The 21,984-nt window shown below is 40.3% G+C and overlaps 1 protein-coding gene across 1 annotated transcript in view; it reads right to left on the reverse strand.

The window, feature by feature from the left end:
• Positions 1-4,280: 4,280 nt before the first annotated feature.
• Positions 4,281-21,984, reverse strand: part of plx (PTB_TBC1D1_like and TBC domain-containing protein plx) — a 108,791-nt gene continuing 91,087 nt past the window's right edge. The window contains exons 25-26 of the mRNA XM_071694664.1: positions 17,224-17,391; positions 4,281-14,055 (exon numbers count right to left, since the gene is read on the reverse strand). Of these exons, the coding sequence (XP_071550765.1) occupies positions 13,861-14,055; positions 17,224-17,391 (363 nt within the window). The 3' untranslated portion in view covers positions 4,281-13,860. The remainder of the gene's footprint in view (positions 14,056-17,223; positions 17,392-21,984) is intronic.

Below are 21,984 nucleotides of genomic sequence, written 5' to 3' on the forward strand. Positions count from 1 at the left end.
TTTGGAAAATTAAAAAAAACCCGAGAGGGGAGGATTTCCAGCCCCCCGCTCCCTCCCCTTTTAGTCGCCTTCTACGACACGCAGGGAATACGTGGGAAGTACTCTTAATCCCCTATCCCCAGGGATAGTATATATATATATATATATATATATATATATATATATATATATATATATATATATATATATTTATATATATTCTTTCTTTCAAACTATTCGCCATTTCCCGCATTAGCAAGGTAGCGTTAAGAACAGAGGACTGGGCCTCTGAGGGAATATCCTCACCTGGCCCCCTTTTCTGTTCCTTCTTTTGGAAAATTGAAAAAAAAACAAGAGGGGAGGATTTCCAGCCCCGCGCTCCCTCCCCTTTTAGTCGCCTTCTACGACACGCAGGGAATACGTGGGAAGTATTCTTTCTCCCCTATCCCCAGGGATAATATATATATATATATATATATATATATATATATATATATATATATATATATATATATATATATACATCTCAATGTGCACATATATATACACACACAGACATATACATATATACACATGTAAATAATTCATACTGTCTGCCTTTATTTGTTCCCATCACCACCTCGCCACACATGGAATAACATCCCCCTCCCCCCTCATGTGTGCGAGGTAGCGCTAGGAAAGACACCAAAGGCCCCATTCGTTCACACTCAGTCTCTAGCTGTCATGTAATAATGCACCGAAACCACAGCTCCCTTTCCACATCCAGACCCCACATACTTTCCATGGTTTACCCCAGACGCTTCACATGCCCTGGTTCAATCCACTGACAGCACGTCGACCCCGGTATACCACATCGTTCCAATTCACTCTATTCCTTGCATGCATTTCACCCTCCTGCATGTTCAGGCCCCGATCACTCAAAATCTTTTTCACTCCATCTTTCCACCTCCAATTTGGTCTCCCACTTCTCCTCGTTCCCTCCACCTCCGACACATATATTCTCTTGGTCAATCTTTCCTCACTCATTCTCTCCATGTGCCCAAACCATTTCAAAACACCCTCTCCTGCTCTCTCAACCACGCTCTTTTTATTTCCACACATCTCTCTTACCCTTACATTACTTACTCGATCAAACCACCTCACACCACACAGTGTCCTCAAACATCTCATTTCCAGCACATCCACCCTCCTGCGCACAGCTCAAGCCATAGCCCACGCCTCGCAACCATACAACATTGTTGGAACCACTATTCCTTCAAACATACCCATTTTTGCTTTCTGAGATAATGTTCTCGACTTCCACACATTCTTCAAGTCTCCCAGAATTTTCGCCCCCTCCCCCACCCTATGATTCACTTCCGCTTCCATGGTTCCATCCGCTGCCAGATCCACTCCCAGATATCTAAAACACTTTACTTCCGCCAGTTTTTCTCCATCCAAACTTACCTCCCAATTGACTTGCCCCTCAACCCTACTGTACCTAATAACCTTGCTCTTATTCACATTTACTCTGAACTTTCTTCCTTCACACACTTTACCAAACTCAGTCACCAGCTTCTGCAGTTTCTTACATGAATCAGCCACCAGCACTGTATCATCAGCGAACAACAACTGACTCACTTCCCAAGCTCTCTCATCCACAACAGACTGCATACTTGCCCCTCTTTCCAAAACTCTTGCATTCACCTCCCTAACAACCCCATCCATAAACAAATTAAACAACCATGGAGACATCACACACCCCTGCCGCAAACCTACATTCACTGAGAACCAATCACTTTCCTCCCTTCCTACACGTACACATGCCTTACATCCTCGATAAAAGCTTTTCACTGCTTCTAACAACTTGCCTCCCACACCATATATTCTCAAAACCTTCCACAGAGCATCTCTATCAACTCTATCATATGCTTTCTCCAGATCCATAAATGCTACATACAAATCCATTTGCTTTTCTAAGTATTTCTCACATACATTCTTCAAAGCAAACACCTGATCCACACATCCTCTACCACTTCTGAAACCACACTGCTCTTCCCCAATCTGATGCTCTGTGCATACCTTCACTCTCTTAATCAATACCCTCCCATATAATTTCCCAGGAATACTCAACAAACTTGTACCTCTGTAATTTGAGCACTCACCTTTATCCCCTTTGCCTTTGAATAAAGGCACTATGCATGCATTCTGCCAATCCTAAGGCACCTCACCATGAATCGTACATACATTAAATATCCTTACCAACCAGTCAACAACAGTCACCACCTTTTTTAATAAATTCCACAGCAATACCATTCAAACCCGCTGCCTTGCCGGTTTCATCTTCCACAAAGCTTCTACAACCTCTTCTCTGTTTACCATATCATTCTCCCTAACCCACTCACTTCGCACACCACCTCAACCAAAACACCCTATATCTGCCACTCTATCATCTAACACATTCAAAAAACCTTCAAAATACTCACTCCATCTCATATCACCACTACTTGTTATCACCTCCCCATTAGCCCCCTTCACCGATGTTCCCATTTGTTCTCTTGTCTTATGCACTTTATTTACCTCCTGTCTCCCGCGTTAGCAAGGTAGTGCATGGAAACAGACAAAAGAATGGCCCAACCCACCCACATACACATGTATATACATAAACACCCACACACACACATATACATACCTATACATACAGACACATACACAGATATATACATGTATACACATGTACATATTCATACTTGCTGCCTTCATCCATTCCTGTTGCCACACCACCACACAAGAAATAGCTTCCTCCCACCTTCCAGTGAGGTAGTGCCATGAAAAGACAAAAAGGCCACATTCGTTCACACTCAGTCTCTAGCTGTCATGTGTAATGCACGGAAACCACAGCTCCCTTTCCACATCCAAGCCCCACAGAGTTCCAACAACATTGTATGGTTGCGAGGAATGAACTATAGACAGGGTTGTACTAAGGAGGGTGGATGTGTTGGAAATGAAATGTTACAGACAATAGGTGGTGTGAGGTGGTTTGATCAAGTATGAGGGTTATGTGGAAATAAAAAGAGTGTGGTTGAAAGAGCAGAAGAGGGTGTGTTGAAATGGTTCGGTCATACGGAGAGAATGAGTGAGGAAAGATTGACAAAGAGAATATATGTGTCAGAGGTGGAGGGAACAAGAAGTGGGAGACCAAACTGGAGGTGGAAGGATGGAGTGAAAAAGACTTTGAGAGATTGGGGCCTGAACATACAGGAGGGTGAGGGGCATGCAAGGAATAGTGAATTGAAATGATGTGGTATATGTTGGTTGATGTGCTGTCATTGATGTACTGTCAATGGACTGAACCAGGGCATGTGAAACATCTGGGGTAAACCATGGAAAGGTCTGTGTGGCCTGGATGTTGATAGGGAGCTGTGGTTTCGGTGCATTACATATGACAGCTAGAGACTGAGCGTGAAAGAATGTGGCCTTTTTTGTGTTTTCCTGGTGGTATCTTGCTGAAGCAGGGGGGTAACGATGCCTTTTCCTGTGGGGAGGGGCAGTGCTGGAAATGGATGAAGGCAAGCAAGTATGAATATGTACATGTGTATATATGTATATGTCTGGTCTTCCACCGTTTCAAAAGGAAATATAAGAAACCTGCATACCACACATAACAGTGCACTCAGAACAATTACTGGCTGACTAGCAAATATAAACACTCTACACCTTCACAACATAACAAAGACCTCAGTACAGTCCCACTCCAACTTGATCAGCACTTTTCTACATTGGTGTTTACCACCCTCCCACCCAAACTATCCTATTACTACCCAACAACTCCTAAGCAGAAGTAAAGAGCTTACCCTTACCTCACACTTCAGTAATGTCTGCTCAAAGATCCCCCACCCCTAACAAATAGAACAGTGACAAAACATACTCAATGAAATAACTTAACAAAGCATTAAATAACCAACTTCCTGACTCAGTCTTAAATTCCAGCCCACTAGACATATACCTATCAGAAACCAAACTTCCCAGACAAACATGAGTCACACACTCCTGCTTTCATTCTGGACATCAGTCATCATAACACTACAAACACTATTTCGATATCCCAAGACCCTTCATGCCCCAGATGGAATTACTAAAGAGAAAGCACCAAGCACTTCCTGCTCAATTACCCTGAACTCTCTGCACAAAGACATATCTGAACTCTCTGCACAAAGACATACAAAAATCACAACACTTTAAGACCTCTGGTTCTAACAAGTGGATGTGGCCAGCTTCCTGAATGCCACAGGAGCCTTATGAGGATAATAAAAAGGCAGGAAGCAAGTAAATAAGAATACCTAAGGAAGACATAGCTATCATATAACAAATGAAACAAAGATACAGAAAATTGGTCCAGATTGAAGCAAATAATATTTTGTTTTAAGGCTATCATCTAAATTATTAATTACATTCCAGGAAATTTGGGAAACTTTGTTTCTCTCAACTATAAGGATTATTTACATGTAAAATTACGTGAATCAGCAAAAAACAAGGAATTTCATATCTCATTTAACAGTAAAAAATTTTAGATTCAAATATCTAAGCCAAACAAACCTAGAAGGTGTGAATGGTATGGCTCGTTTCAAATACAGATAATGATTATGGCCAACTAGGAGTTATGGAAACTTTCCCCAACAAATATCTAGAAAACACAAAGATCAAGAACATGGGCAATAGTCATAACAACATAAGAGAGAACTTGATATCAAGTTTCTTTAATAATGTATCCATCCTAATTACAGTAACAGCAAAGAAAATCAATGATTATAAAATACCCAGATGATAGTTATGTTAAAAAAAAGTGGGACTGGGGTTAAATTACTTTAAAAATGGAAATATCTCTTGCAACACAACAGGAGCTAGGTATTCTAAGTAAAACAAGTTATAAATGAGCTTTTAAATTAAAACCACTGACTAGTATCACCAATGGTGTTCTCAGTCTGTCCTCAACATCAGCACTTTTACAAACTATAAATGAAGATGAAATAAAATGTTTCGATAAAGCTAAATATCAACTATCATGCAAGTAGAATTTTCCTCTCTTTGTATGTTAAACTTTCTGTGATAACTCTGTGATAACCTTATCTGAACTGAGTGGCTCTGTGAAAACCTGACCTGACTGGTGTTTAAAAACGCTTCAGAAAAAATTTTCTTCCACTAAAAACACATTAACAGGATATGTTACCGAAAGGACCTGTTGGAATTTTGTGTTAAAATATAAGTTATACAGAGTAAAATAAATGATAGCTAATTCAAAATCTAACCTTATACTAATCATGCAGCATTAAGTGCAAATATTCCTGACTCCAAATTCATTTAAAATATGATTTTTATCAACATTTATTATGAGCTAAAGGTGAATATTTCATGAACAACTACATATTTACAAAGGACTTACAACCACTGTCCATTATCCATTACTTTGAGAATGCATGTCTATTTCCATATTCATGTATCTTAAACTAGCATAAATAATGTATGAGAATTAGACAATACACATCACCAAAAATTACAAATGATATTCAAGTTTCTAATCAGTCAAACCAAGGATAATGAAAATTCTACCTTTCCTGATCCACAATATGAGTATTCTGGTTTACTGGCTCTTTGCTCACTGAGGTATAAAGGCACCAATACTCCCTTCTGGGGGGCTAATAATTCTTTCATTAAACATATAAGATATATACATATATATTAATTTGCCAATCCCAGGACCCGAGGGGCTCCTGTAGCTCTAAGCCCGCAACTAAGCAGGAGCACAAAAAAAGACTGACATTTTTGAAGCAAAAAGTCTTAACAAGACTGTATTCCTTCTGGTCCACTGAGAATAATACAACTTTGTATAAGGTGACCTCTAAAAAAAATCCAAGGGATCCTGTAGCTCCAAGACTGAGCTACACTAAGTAGCAGGAATGGAGGTTTCCTTTGAAACAAGATGTTCTCTGATGGCTGTATTCTGTTTTGATAAAGAACAATGATACAGCTTTGCCATACATGATTTTTCACTTGCAGTGTAACCTCTGGTAAGGAGATCCCAATCAAACCCCTAGACTTACAGACATACATATGTATATCTTTTATTATCATTATTATTACTATTATATTCATTTACTTATATTATTATACTTAACCACCGTCTCCCACCTCCCACATTAGTGAGGCAGTGCAAGGAAGCAGACAAGGAGTGACCCAACCCACCCAAATACACATGCACATTCATAAATGCCCACACATGCACATTCATAAATGCCCACACATGCACATATACATTTCAATGTATACATACACATATATAAACAGACATATACATATATACACATGTACATATCCATACTTGCTTCTTTCATCCATTCCCATTGCCACCCCACCACACACGAAATAGCTTAACCACCGTCTCCCACGTTAGCAAGACATCACAAGGAAACAGACGAGGAATGACCCAACCCACCCACATACACAAGCATATACATAAATGCCCACACATGCACATATACATTTCAATGTATACATACATAGACATATACATAAATACACATGTACATATCCATACTTGCTGCTCTAATCCATCCATCCATCCATCCCCCCCCACACACACATAAACACACACACACACACACACACACACACAGAAACAGAAAAAAAGGCCACATTCATTCACAATCAGTTTCTAGTTGTCATATTATTATTATCATTATTATTATTATTATTGTTCTTATTACTATTATTGTTATTATCGTCACTATTATCATTATTATTATTATTATTCTCATTATTATTATCATTATTATACTTGATGTAGTTTCCCGCATCAGCAAAACATCAGCGAGGCAGTGCCAGGAAACAGATGAAGAATGGCCCATCCACTCACACACACACACACACACACACACACACACACACACACACACACACATATATATAAATATAATATATATATATATATATATATATATATATATATATATATATATATATATATATATACTTATTATTATTTATTTTGCTTTGTCGCTGTCTCCCGCGTTTGCGAGGTAGCGCAAGGAAACAGACGAAAGAAATGGCCCAACCCACCCCCATACACAATGTATACACACACACACGTCCACACACGCAAATATACATACCTATACATCTCAATGTACACATATATATACATACACAGACACATACATATATATCCATGCACACAATTCACACTGTCTGCCCCCATTCACTCCCATCGCCACCTCGCCACACATGGAATACCATTCCCCTCCCCCCTCATGTGTGCGAGGTAGCACTAGGAAAAGACAACAAAGGCCCCATTCGTTCACACTCAGTCTCTAGCTGCCATGCAATAATGCCCAAAACCACAGCTCCCTTTCCACATCCAGGCCCCACACAACTTTCCATGGTTTACCCCAGACGCTTCACATGCCCTGATTCAATCCACTGACAACACGTCAACCCCGGTATACCACATCGATCCAATTCACTCTATTCCTTGCCCTCCTTTCATCCTCCTGCATGTTCAGGCCCCGATCACACAAAATCTTTTTCAATCCATCTTTCCACCTCCAATTTGGTCTCCCACTTCTCCTCGTTCCCTCCACCTCTCACACATATATCCTCTTGGTCAATCTTTCCTCACTCATTCTCTCCCTGTGCCCAAACCATTTCAAAACACCCTCTTCTGCTCTCTCAACCACGCTCTTTTTATTTCCACACATCTCTCTTACCCTTACATTACTTACTCAATCAAACCACCTCACACCACACATTGTCCTCAAACATCTCATTTCCAGCACATCCACCCTCCTGCGCACAACTCTATCCATAGCCCACGCCTCGCAACCATACAACATTGTTGGAACCACCATTCCTTCAAACATACCCATTTTTGCTTTCCGAGATAATGTTCTCGACTTCCACACATTCTTCAAGGCTCCCAGGATTTTCGCCCCCTCCCCCACCCTATGATTCACTTCCGCTTCCATGGTTCCATCCGCTGCCAGATCCACTCCCAGATATCTAAAACACTTCACTTCCTCCAGTTTTCTCCATTCAAACTAACCTCCCAATTGACTTGACCCTCAACCCTACTGTACCTAATAACCTTGCTCTTATTCACATTTACTCAACTTTCTTCTTTCACACACTTTACCAAACTCAGTCACCAGCTTCTGCAGTTTCTCACATGAATCAGCCACCAGCGCTGTATCATCAGCGAACAACAACTGACTCACTTCCCAAGCTCTCTCATCCACAACAGACTGCATACTTGCAACTCTTTCCAAAACTCTTGCATTCACCTCCCTAACAACCCCACCCAGAAACAAATTAAACAACCATGGAGACATCACACACCCCTGCCGCAAACCTACATTCACTGAGAACAAATCACTTTCCTCTCTTCCTACACGTACACATGCCTTACATCCTTGATAAAAACTTTTCACTGCTTCTAGCAACTTGCCTCCCACACCATATATTCTTAATACCTTCCACAGAGCATCTCTACCAACTCTATCATATGCCTTCTCCAGATCCATAAATGCTACATACAAATCCATTTGCTTTTCTAAGTATTTCTCACATACATTCTTCAAAGCAAATACCTGATCCACACATCCTCTACCACTTCTGAAACCACACTGCTTATCCCCAATCTGATGCTCTGTACATGCCTTCACCCTCTCAATCAATACCCTCCCATATAATTTACCAGGAATACTCAACAAACTTATACCTCTGTAATTTGAGCACTCACTCTTATCCCCTTTGCCTTTGTACAATGGCACTATGCACGCATTCTGCCAATCCTCAGGCACCTCACCATGAGTCATACATACATTAAATAACCTTACCAACCAGTCAACAATACAGTCACCCCCTTTTTTAATAAATTCCACTGCAATACCATCCAAACCTGCTGCCTTGCCGGCTTTCATCTTCAGCAAAGCTTTTACTACCTCTTCTCTGTTTACCAAATCATTTTCCCTAACCCTCTCACTTTGCACACCACCTCGACCAAAATACCCTATATCTGCCACTCTATCATCAAACACATTCAACAAACCTTCAAAATACTCACTCCATCTCCTTCTCACATCACCACTACTTGTTATCACCTCCCCATTTGCGCCCTTCACTGAAGTTCCCATTTGCTCCCTTGTCTTACGCACTTTATTTACCTCCTTCCAGAACATCTTTTTATTCTCCCTAAAATTTAATGATACTCTCTCACCCCAACTCTCATTTGCCCTCTTTTTCATCTCTTGCACCTTTCTCTTGACCTCCAGTCTCTTTCTTTTATACATCTCCCACTCAATTGCATTTTTTCCCTGCAAAAATCGTCCAAATGCCTCTCTCTTCTCTTTCACTAATAATCTTACTTCTTCATCCCAACACTCACTACCCTTTCTAATCAACCCACCTCCCACTCTTCTCATGCCACAAGCATCTTTTGCGCAATCCATCATTGATTCCCTAAATACATCCCATTCCTCCCCCACTCCCCTTACTTCCATTGTTCTCACCTTTTTCCATTCTGTACTCAGTCTCTCCTGGTACTTCCTCACACAAGTCTCCTTCTCAAGCTCACTTACTCTCACCACCCTCTTCACCCCAACATTCACTCTTCTTTTCTGAAAACACATACAAATCTTCACCTTAGCCTCCACAAGATAATGATCAGACATCCCTCCAGTTGCACCTCTCAGAACATTAACATCCAAAAGTCTCTCTTTCGCGTGCCTGTCAATTAACACGTAATCCAATAACGCTCTCTGGCTATCTCTCCTACTTACATAAGTATACTTATGTATATCTCGCTTTTTAAACCAGGTATTCCCAATCACCAGTCCTTTTTCAGCACATAAATCTACAAGCTCTTCACCATTCCCATTTACAACACTGAACACCCCATGTATACCAATTATTCCCTCAACTGCCACATTACTCACCTTTGCATTCAAATCACCCATCACTATAACCCGGTCTTGTGCATCAAAACCACTAACACACTCATTCAGCTGCTCCCAAAACACTTGCCTCTCATGATCTTTCTTCTCATGCCCAGGTGCATATGCACCAATAATCACCCATCTCTCTCCATCAACTTTCAGTTTTACCCATATTAATCGAGAATTTACTTTCTTACATTCTATCACATACTCCCACAACTCCTGTTTCAGAAGTACTGCTACTCCTTCCCTTGCTCTTGTCCTCTCACTAGCCCCGCCACACATGAAATAACAGCCCCCTCCCCCCTCATGTGCGCGAGGTAGCGCTAGGAAAAGACAACAAAGGCCACATTCGTTCACACTCAGTCTCTAGCTGTCATGTGATAATGCACTGAAACCACAGCTCCCTTTCCACATCCTGACCCCACAGAACTTTCCATGGTTTATATATATATATGTGCTGGAAATGAGATGTCTGAGGACAATATGTGGTGTGAGGTGGTTTGATCGAGTAAGTAACATAAGGGTAAGAGAGATGTGCAGTAATAAAACAAGTGTGGTTGAGAGAGCAGAAGAGGGTGTTTTGAAATGGTTTGGTCACATGGAGAGAATGAGTAAGGAAAGACTGACAAAGAGGATATATGTGTCGGAGGTGGAGGGAACGAGGAGAAGTGGGAGACCAAATTGGAGGTGTAAAGATGGAGTGAAAAAGATTCTGAGTGATCGGGGCCTGAACATGCAGGAGGGTGAAAGGCGTGCAAGGAATAGAGTGAATTGGAACGAGGTGGTATACCAGGGTTGATGTGCTGTCAATGGATTGAACTAGGGCATGTGGAGCATCTCGGGTAAACCATGGAAAGTTCTGTGGGGCCTGGACGTGGAAAGGGAGCTGTGGTTTCGGGCATTATTGCACGACAGCTACAGACTGAGTGTGAACGAATGGGGCCTTTGTTGTCTTTTCCTAGCGCTACCTCGCACACATGAGGGGGGAGGGGGATGTTATTCCATGTGTGGCGAGGTGGCGATGGGAATGAATAAAGGCACACAGTGTGAAATGTGTGCATGTGTATATATGTATGTGTCTGTGTGTGTATATATATGTGTACATTGAGAGGTATGGGTATGTGTATTTGTGTGTGTGGACATGTATGTTTATAAATGTGTATAGGCGTGGGTTGGGCCATTTCTTTCGTCTGTTTCCTTGCGCTACCTCGCAAACGCGGGAGACAGTGACACAGCAAAAAAAATATATATATATATATATATAGAGAGAGAGAGAGAGCGCTAGGAAAAGACAACAAAGGCCACATTCATTCACACAGTCTCTAGCTGTCATGTGTATTGCACCAAAACCACAGCTCCCCTTCCACATCTAGGCCCCACAAAACTTTCCGTGGTTTACCCCAGACGCTTCACATACCCTGGTTCGACCCATTGACAGCACATCAACCCTGGTATATCACATTGTTCCAATTCGCTCTATTTCTTGCACGCCTTTCACCATCCTGTATGTTCAGGCCCGGATTGCTTAAAATGTTTTTCAATCCATCCTTCCACCTCCAATTTGGTCTCCCGCTTTACCTCATTCCCTCCACCTCTGACACATATCCTCTTTGTCAATCTTTCCTCACTCATTCTCTCCGTGTGACCAAACCATTTCAATACACCCTCTTCTGCTCTCTCAACCACATTCTTTTTATTACCACACATCTCTCTTACCCTTTGATTACCTATTCAATCAAACCACCTCACACCACATATTGTCCTCAAACACCTCATTTCCAACACATCCATCTTCCTCCACATAACCCTATCTACAGCCCATGCGCGCAACCATATAACATTGTTGGAACCACTATTCCTTCAAACATACCCATTTTTGCTCTATGAGATAACATTCTCACCCTCCACACATTCTTCAATGTTCCCAGAACCTTCGCCCCCTCCCCAACCCTGTGACTCACTTCCGCTTCCATGGTTCCATCCGCTGCTAAATCCACTCCCAGATATCTAAAACGCTTCACTTCCTCCAGTTTTTCTCCATTCAAACTTACCTCCCAATTGACTTGTCCCTCAACCCTGCTCTACCTAATAACCTTTCTCTTATTCACATTTACTCTCAGCTTTCTTCTTTCACACACTTTACCAAACTCAGCACCAGCTTCTGCAGTCTCTCACATGAATCAGCCACCAGCGCTGTATCATTAGTGAACAACAACTGACTCACTTCCCAAGCCCTCTCATCCACAACAGACTGCATACTTGCCCCTCTCTCCAAAACCCTTGCATTCACCTCCCTAACAACCCCATCCATAAACAAATTACACAACCATGGAGACATCATGCACCCCTGCCGCAAACCAACATTCACGGGAAACCAATCACTTTCCTCTCTTCCTCCTTGTACACATGCCTTACATTCTCGTTAAAAACTTTACACTGCTTCTAGCAACTTACCTTCCACAGAGCATCTCTATCAACTCTATCATATGCCTTCTCCAGATCCATAAATGCTACATACAAATGCAAATTGGAGGAGGAAGGATGGAGTGAAAAAGATCTTGAGCAATCTGGGCCTGAACATACAGGAGGGTGAAAGGTATGCAAGGAATAGAGTGAATTGGAATGGTGTGGTATACCAAGGCTGATGTGCTGGGGTAAACCATGGAAGGTTTTGTGGCGCCTGGATGTGGAAAGGAAGCTGTGGTTTTGGTGCATTACACATGACAGCTAGAGACAGCTAGTGTGAACAAATGTGGCCTTTGTTGTCTTTCCCTAGCGCTACCTCGAGTGCACGCAGGGGAAGGAGGTGCCATTTTCATGTGTAGTGCGGTGGTGGTGGGAATGGATGAAGGCAGCATGTATGAATATGTACATGTGTATATATGTATATGTCTGTGTATGTATATGTATGTATATGTTGAAATGTATAGGTAATGTATATATGCATGTGTGGGCATTTATGTATATACATGTGTATGTGGGTGGGTTGGGCCATTCTTCCGTCTGTTTCCTTGCGCTACCTTGCTAATGCGGGAGACAGCAACAAAGTATAATAAAATAATATAAATATATATATAAATATGAACCAGTGTTACCATACTTCACCAGCCTTACAATGCTCCTCCTGCAAAACTTACACCTTTAGCGAGGTGGTATTGTTGGGAGTGCAGTCTCATCAAAGAATTTAATACTACAAAGGAGTCTGCATTTTGCTACTACTGGAAGTCATGCAGCCTTGGGCTACAGGAGCCTTTAGAAAGATGTCTTGGGTAACATCATGACCCTTTTGTAGAAATTGGTCCTGGGGTAATCATAAATACATAATTATAAGACTTCACCCTGTATGTGATAACACAGCCTTGAAACTACAGGAGCCCAATAAATGGGGTTCTACAGTTGTATAATCATAAATTATACATAAACTGGGAAGTGTGCCTGGACTCCATCTGCAAGTGGTAACAATATATACAGAGAAGTCACTATTAGGGAGCTGTATCATTTTTATTGGACTCGAAGGAGTAAAGCAAAATCTGGGATCTTTTTACCCCATAGTAACCCACCTTACTCTGCTCCACTGTCATGCAGTCTCAAAGCTGTAGGATCCCCATTTAAGGAGTCCTGAGGTTACATAACTATTCATTTCTAAACCGGGATTATTAAGATAACTTTCTTTATGTCGTATAAAAACATTAACTTTGATATAATGCCGATATATGTATCCTTTTTAGTGCAGCATTATCTTAGCACCTCTAATCCTTTCTCTGAACACAAATTTCTGTTCCTGATAAAGACATGATATTCATAATCAAGAATCATCAAGCAAATATCAGTTTCTTGTACTTTACTACAGTTATATTCACAATAACTAACTTAAAAACTGTACAAAAAAATCAGGATATCAGGCTACTATATACTAATCATGACTAACAAGGTTCTTAATATAGCGCTGCATCATACCATAATCCATGGTAACTGATCTTGAGCCACCATGAACTTCATGCTTATGGTTGTTATGCGATGGGAGAGAAGAAGACATTCCATCAACTTCTTTAATAACTTCTTTCTGTCCACTTTCTATCTCCTGATTTGGTGTCTCTTTTTTCTCAGCCTGGAAATTGGTGTAAATAGTAAAGACTAAATGACAAATGGACACAAACTGAATGATAAATGGTCATTAATGCACAAACATACACACAGACGGAAAACTACAGAAAAGGTAAATGAATATATACCATGAATTATTGTCCAGTAAATTCTTATTCTCTTCATGGAGCTCATAAATTTCAGGCTGTTTGCCCATATGCCTTATGGGATGAATAAACTTATATGTGAGATATAATGTGAAAACAGGATTTAAAGCTCAATGCATGATTTGAGGTTGATAAGCTTTAATACAAATCAAAATGTATACTAATATCTCTAACATATCAGTATCAGATGAGTATCTATTAAATGAAAAGTTTGGGACCTAGAGACTTCTATTGTGAGGATCATTTGTTAAAGTGGATACTACTATGATCATCTGTACAAAGAAAGTATATAATAAACCTGAGTACTTGCATCAGTTTGGTTATCTTAGCATTTTCTGTAAATACTTGTAATCTTTAATACATGCATTAAACCAGAATCTACAGCAGAGAAGTGTGAAGAAGAATATTTGAAAAATAAAATCTATAATTTACCATATCATTCATTGGGTATAAGTTGAATAGTTTTAACCAAAGGTAATGTTAGCCACGATCACAAGCATTTATGTTTTATTATACTTGATTGCCCCTTTCCTGTGTCAGTGAGGTAGCACCAGGAAACACATGAAGAATGGTCCATCAACTCATACACACACACACACATACACACACATATATATAGCGAGGTAGCGCAAGGAAACAGACGAAAGAACGGCCCAACCCACCCACATACACATGTATATACATACACATCCACAACGTATACATATATATACACACACAGACATATACAAATATACACATGTACATAGTTCATACTGTCTGCCTTTATTCATTCCCATAGCCACCCCACCACACATGAAATAACAACCCCCTTCCCCCTCATGTGCGCAAGGTAGCACTAGGAAAAGGCAACAAAGGCCACATTCGTTCACACTCAGTCTCTAGCTCTCATGTAATAATGCACCAAAACCACAGCTCCCTTTCCACATCCAGGCCCCAAAGAACTTTCATGGTTTACCCCAGACACTTCACATGCCCTAGTTCAATCCATTGACAGCACGTCGACCCTGGTATACCACATTGTTCCAATTCACTCTATACCTTGCATGCCTTTCACCCTCCTGCATGTTCAGGCCCCGATCACTCAAAATCTTTTTCACTCCACCCTTCCACCTCCAATTTGATCTCCCACTTCTCCTCGTTCCCTCCACCTCTGACACATATATCCTCTTGGTCAATCTTTCCTCACTCATTCTCTCCATGTGACCAAACCATTTCAAAACACCCTCTTCTGCTCTCTCATAAATATCATTGAATGTATACATATTCATTAATTTCTGCATCAGTTAAGATCCTAATGAAAAGAATTGTGTAAAAAAAATACTTGTTCGACATTTCCCACTTTAGTGAGATAACACCAGAACAGAAGAAAAGGACTCAGTCACTTACATCCATTTTCTAGCCATCATGTGTAATGCATCAAAACCACAGCCCCTTATCCATAACCAGGCCCCACAGAACTTTCTGTGGTTTCCCACAGATGCTTCATAAGCCCTTGTTAAGTTTAAAAAATGACAGCAAATCATCCCCTTTGTACCAAATCAATCTAATTCCTTCTATTCTGCGCACTGTATAATTCATCAATCATTTATTATATTTTCTAAACTGAAAGTTTTGAATGAAGACTCCTTTAAGACTGATGTCTGATCCAGCTCTCAGTCAACACAGTGTACAGAATTTTGAACACTCCAATCTTTCATTAAGTGTATTATTCCATTAAGCTGATTTAAGCTGCCTGATACTCTACCTGTCCAAGAAAAATACAATAAACTCAATAAGAAAGTACAAAAGTAAACCTCACTAACATTTGTATCATTAACAGAATGTTAAAAGTTTTCTTTGGGTTTATTTTCATTTACAAATGCAGTTCTGTAAAAATTTAAAAATGTCAACAGTGAAACAAAAGCTGTGTTGTCTTCTGAAGCAATACAAAGGGAAAAAGCATCCTGGGTGCCTCACTGTTTCTAGCAAAATAACAAATCATTCAAAAGTACAATATGGGGGAGAGTTCTATGCTAGTGGGGCCTTGTCTCTTGAAATTTCTATCCATTAATCAGCCTTTAAACCCTTGTAGTACTATTGCCATATATGGTAAATAAGTTCTACAGTGTAAGGACTTTAGCAATATATATTGGGCTGCCTCTTTCCATGCTCATTCAAAAAGTGGAACATATGCTTTATTGGGAGGCAAAGATACTTTTTATCACTAGCAACTATGTTTATTACTGGGAAGAATCCTATAGTTGCACTTCTCTGACCCATGTAGCTGTCTTTTCTTTTTGCCTAACCCACACATGGGCTACTAGCATTCTATCCACAAGAGTACTAGTCATACATAACACCTGAAAACATCTAATTCACAAAGCTCATACTCCATAATTCTATATCTTCTTGCGGTGAGCACTATGTGCTGGTCCTATCTTCTCACAAAATGGTAAGAGCAATAGATAGAAGGAGTAGGTAGGATCATTTGCAAAGGAGCATTAAGCAGAAACATTAAATGGAAGTAATAGGTATGAACATTAGGCAGGAGCTTTATGTAGATGTAGTCAGTAGAAACATTAGGTAGTAACCTCTGCAAACACTGCACTAGAGATACCCTCTACCAGTGTCCCATTAAGGGTGAGGCACTAAAGGCTAAGAAGTGGCACTAAAGTTCACTAGTTATGGAAACTCTATTGCCACGATCACCCCCTTGAGGGAGTTCCAGTTGGGAACAAGCATCAGAGATATAGATCCCCTCTTCTTCCTGTCAACTTAACCATTCTAATTCTGAAGCCATTCAGGCATGGGATCAGGCATATGGGGCCTGGAAAAGCTCTCGTTCCTCTGACTTTCTACTCAGATTTTATCAATGCCAGTAATCACGGCAAGTACATTAACCGTCAGGCAGAGCAATAATTCCACTCAAAAGAATCCCAGCATTTGCTTATAATAAAAAAATCAAAATTTCTAAGTCCTTACCTTGATAATGTCAACAGGTAGAAAATGCTAAAAATTATCAAAAAAAACATTCAAGTCCATACCTTAGAAGTGTCAGCAGGTAGAAAACGCTGAAAGTTAGCAGGAATACTTGATAAAGTCTCTGGTGGGAGGTTCTGTGCCAGAAGGTTGACTAACTGTTTGAGATTATTACGTTCCAGTTCCAACCACCTAACTCTTACTTCCAGGTGGTGCTGACTCTGCTGAAGACTCTGCCCAAGAAAATTCAAGTAGTTAATTCATGAACTTTAAAAGCTAAAATTGAGGTTGCTGAGTTCAATTTGGGATGTACTTCAGCACTACATATAATGATATTTCAGTGCTTTTCAAGTTACAATACAATTCACTGCCTTTACAAGCTGAAAATGGAACAGTTTCTTCACTCATTCATTAATTGTATACCAATTAATGAAACAAATCTGATCACTTCATATTTCCACACATATAGAACTAGGAAATGTTGTCTATACTTTATCTTGAACAGATAACTCTGACTGAAAGATTAATACCTGCCAATTCTATTTTATATAAAATTTGGAAACCAATTCTTCCTTGTAAATGAAAACCACCAATCTAGAACTGGATCTTTGACACGTGAAGTTGTTGTGTTTTCTGACCAGAAACATGGAAAAGATTTTTATTAAGTATTCTACCTCTAATGTATTACATTGCAGTACCATAATCAGATCTGGCATAAATCAATACCTCACCTTAACCTAAAAAACCTATAAAATGAACTTAAAACAAATACATCCCAAAATACAATTAATTTAAAACAACTACATTCCAAAAGATCACGTGAATTATCAGTATCACAACTGTTTTTCTTCATGGAAGCTTTCATAGGGGTCTCACTGGTCCCAGTATGGAGTACTGCCTATATATCTAGGTGGCTCTTCTTCCATTTCTCTTTTGGCCTAAATGAAATTAAAAGCTTTCTGCTTTATCAACTCTCCAGCTACTCTCTCTTAAACCATCCATTTCCATCTGCCATAATCCTGCTTTGGTCTTTCTTTTCTACAGGTATAATTTTGACCACTACTCCTATAAGCTTTGCGCTTCCTGTCCTCCAAGTCCTTAATCTGCAGCATGCAACCATTTCTTTTATTTCAAAGTTTATGAGTGAAAATTAGCCTCACATAAACTTTCCACTTTCAAAGGTCAGGACCACAAATCTGCATTGTAATTTAATTTTCTTTTACAGAAACTCATTTTACCTTTTCAAATAGCATGGCTTTGTCAGGAGCATATATTCATCCATTTCACATAAGCTTTACAATAAAAATCTTGTGATCAAAAACTAAAGAATGAATTGCATATATGCAGTGGTGTAACTAAAAATGCTGTCTGAGGCATGAATACAAAGTGCCATCCCCTAAATCGCAGATTCAGAAGTGTGTGGGCTGTACACAAAAGTTTCTACAGCCCTAAATATCAGGCACTGATTCTGGGGGAACCTTTAGATTATACACTCCCCCAAGGTCCCGATTTTGTGCACCTTGGCCTACAATCTTAATTCTACACAAGCTTATCTTCGTTATGAATATATATGTTGGAGGTGGGTAGGACCTGTCCTCCATTGGGATTTGCATTTGTTTACTACCTTGCATTTGTCTACTGTCACCATTTTTCCTTGCCAGGCCCACCCTACTTTACCCTCCTCATCCAATACCCTTCCAACCCTTCCTCCTTCCCTACCTCTTCTATTTACTCCCACTTCTTTCAAGTTTCTGTTTCCTTTCTTCTTTATCCCCATTATATCTTTTTATTTTGCTTTGTCGCTGTCTCCCACGTTTGCAAGGTAGCGCAAGGAAACAGACGAAAGAAATGGCCCAACCCACCCCCATACACATGTATATACATACACGTCCACACACGCAAATATACATACCTATACATCTCAATGTACACATATATATACACACACAGACACATACATATATACCCACGCACACAATTCACACTGTCTGCCTTTATTCATTTCCATCGCCACCTCGCCACACATGGAATACCATCCCCCTCCCCCTCATGTGTGCGAGGTAGCGCTAGGAAAAGACAACAAAGGCCCCATTCGTTCACACTCAGTCTCTAGCTGTCATGCAATAATGCCCGAAACCACAGCTCCCTTTCCACATCCAGGCCCGACACAACTTTCCATGGTTTACCCCAGACGCTTCACATGCCCTGATTCAATCCATTGACATCACGTCAACCCTGGTATACCATATCGATCCAATTCACTTTATTCCTTGCACACCTTTCAACCTCCTGCATGTTCAGGCCCCGATCACTCAAAATCTTTTTCACTCCATCTTTGCACCTCCAATTTGGTCTCCCACTTCTCCTCGTTCCCTCCACCTCCGACACATATATCCTCTTGGTCAATCTTTCCTCACTCATTCTCTCCATGTGCCCAAACCATTTCAAAACACCCTCTTCTACTCTCTCAACCACGCTCTTTTTATTTCCACACATCTCTCTTACCCTTACATTACTTACTCGATCAAACCACCTCACACCACACATTGTCCTCAAACATCTCATTTCCAGCACATCCACCCTCCTGCACACAACTCTATCCATAGCCCACGCCTCGCAACCATACAACATTGTTGGAACCACTATTCCTTCAAACATACCCATTTTTGCTTTCCGAGATAATGTTCTCAACTTCCACACATTCTTCAAGGCTTCCAGGATTTTCGCCCCCCTCCCCCACCCTATGATTCACTTCCGTTTCCATGGTTCCATCTGCTGCCAGATCCACTCCCCGATATCTAAAACACTTTACTTCCTCCAGTTTTTCTCCATTCAAACTTACCTCCCAATTGACTTGACCCTCAACCCTACTGTACCTAATAACCTTGCTCTTATTCACATTTACTCTTAACTTTCTTCTTTCACACACTTTACCAAACTCAGTCACCAGCTTCTGCAGTTTCTCACATGAATCAGCCACCAGCGCTGTATCATCAGCGAACAACAACTGACTCACTTCCCAAGCTCTCTCATCCACAACAGACTTCATACTTGCCCCTCTTTCCAAAACTCTTGCATTCACCTCCTTAACAACCCTATCCATAAACAAATTAAACAACCATGGAGACATCACACACCCCTGCCGCAAACCTACATTCACTGAGAACCAATCACTTTCCTCTCTTCCTACACGTACACATGCCTTACATCCTCGATAAAAACTTTTCACTGCTTCTAACAACTTGCCTCCCACACCATATATTCTTAATACCTTCCACAGAGCATCTCTATCAACTCTATCATATGCCTTCTTCAGATCCATAAATGCTACATACAAATCCATTAGCTTTTCTAAGTATTATCCCCATATTCCTTATATTATTTATATCTGACCAGTTTATTATCAAAATTGGAACAGATGAAAAAAATTTCCTTTCTTCTTTCTCCCCATACTTCTATCATTTATATTTGACCAGTTTGTTATCAAAACTGGAACTGATGAAAAAAAATCAACACATTGTATCTAAGTAAATTTACAAATATCTGAAAATATCTATACTCTCTTCTGATGTTTATGCTCAATTTCTTGTATTACATTCTTAAGTTCTTTGAGAAGCAACCATACACATTAAACACAAATGAACTCCCCATACCCACAGATTATGTTATATATATATATATATATATATATATATATATATATATATATTATCCCTGGGGATAGGGGATTAAGAATACTTCCCACATATTCCCTGCGTGTCGTAGAAGGCGACTAAAAGGGGAGGGAGCGAGGGGCTGGAAATCCTCCCCTCTCGTTTTTTTTTTTTTTTTTTTTTTTTTTTTTTTTCCCAAAAGAAGGAACAGAGAATTGGGCCAGGTGAGGGTATTCCCTCAAAGGCCCAGTCCTCTGTTCTTAATGCTACCTCGCTAACGCGGGAAATGGCGAATAGTTTAAAAGAAAAAAAATATATATACATATCTGAAACCACACTGCTCTTCCCCAATCTGATGCTCTGTACATGCCTTCACCCTCTCAATCAATACCCTCCCATATAATTTACCAAGAATACGCAACAAACTTATACCTCTGTAATTTGAGCACTCACTCTTATCCCCTTTGCCTTTGTACAATGGCACTATGCACACATTCCGCCAATCCTCAGGCACCTCACCATGAGTCATACATACATTAAATAACCTTACCAACCAGTCAACAATACAGTCACCCCCTTTTTTAATAAATTCCACTGCAGATTGGGGAAGAGCAGTGTGGTTTCAGAAGTGGTAGAGGATGTGTGGATTAGGTGTTTGCTTTGAAGAATGTATGTGAGAAATACTTAGAAAAGCAAATGGATTTGTTTGTAGCATTTATGGATCTGGAGAAGGCATATGATAGAGTTGATAGAGATGCTCTGTGGAAGGTATTAAGAATATATGGTGTGGGAGGCAAGTTGTTAGAAGCAGTGAAAAGTTTTTATCGAGGATGTAAGGCATGTGTACGTGTAGGAAGAGAGGAAAGTGATTGGTTCTCAGTGAATGTAGGTTTGCAGCAGGGGTGTGTGATGTCTCCATGGTTGTTTAATTTGTTTATGGATGGGGTTGTTAGGGAGGTGAATGCAAGAGTTTTGGAAGGAGGGGCAAGTATGAAGTCTGTTGGGGATGAGAGAGCTTGGGAAGTGAGTCAGTTGTTGTTCGCTGATGATACAGCGCTGGTGGCTGATTCATGTGAGAAACTGCAGAAGCTGGTGACTGAATTTGGTAAAGTGTGTGAAAGAAGAAAGTTAAGAGTAAATGTGAATAACAGCAAGGTTATTAGGTACAGTAGG

Source organism: Panulirus ornatus, chromosome 57 (genome assembly GCF_036320965.1).
Source record: "Panulirus ornatus isolate Po-2019 chromosome 57, ASM3632096v1, whole genome shotgun sequence".
Taxonomy (NCBI): Eukaryota; Metazoa; Arthropoda; class Malacostraca; order Decapoda; family Palinuridae; genus Panulirus; species Panulirus ornatus.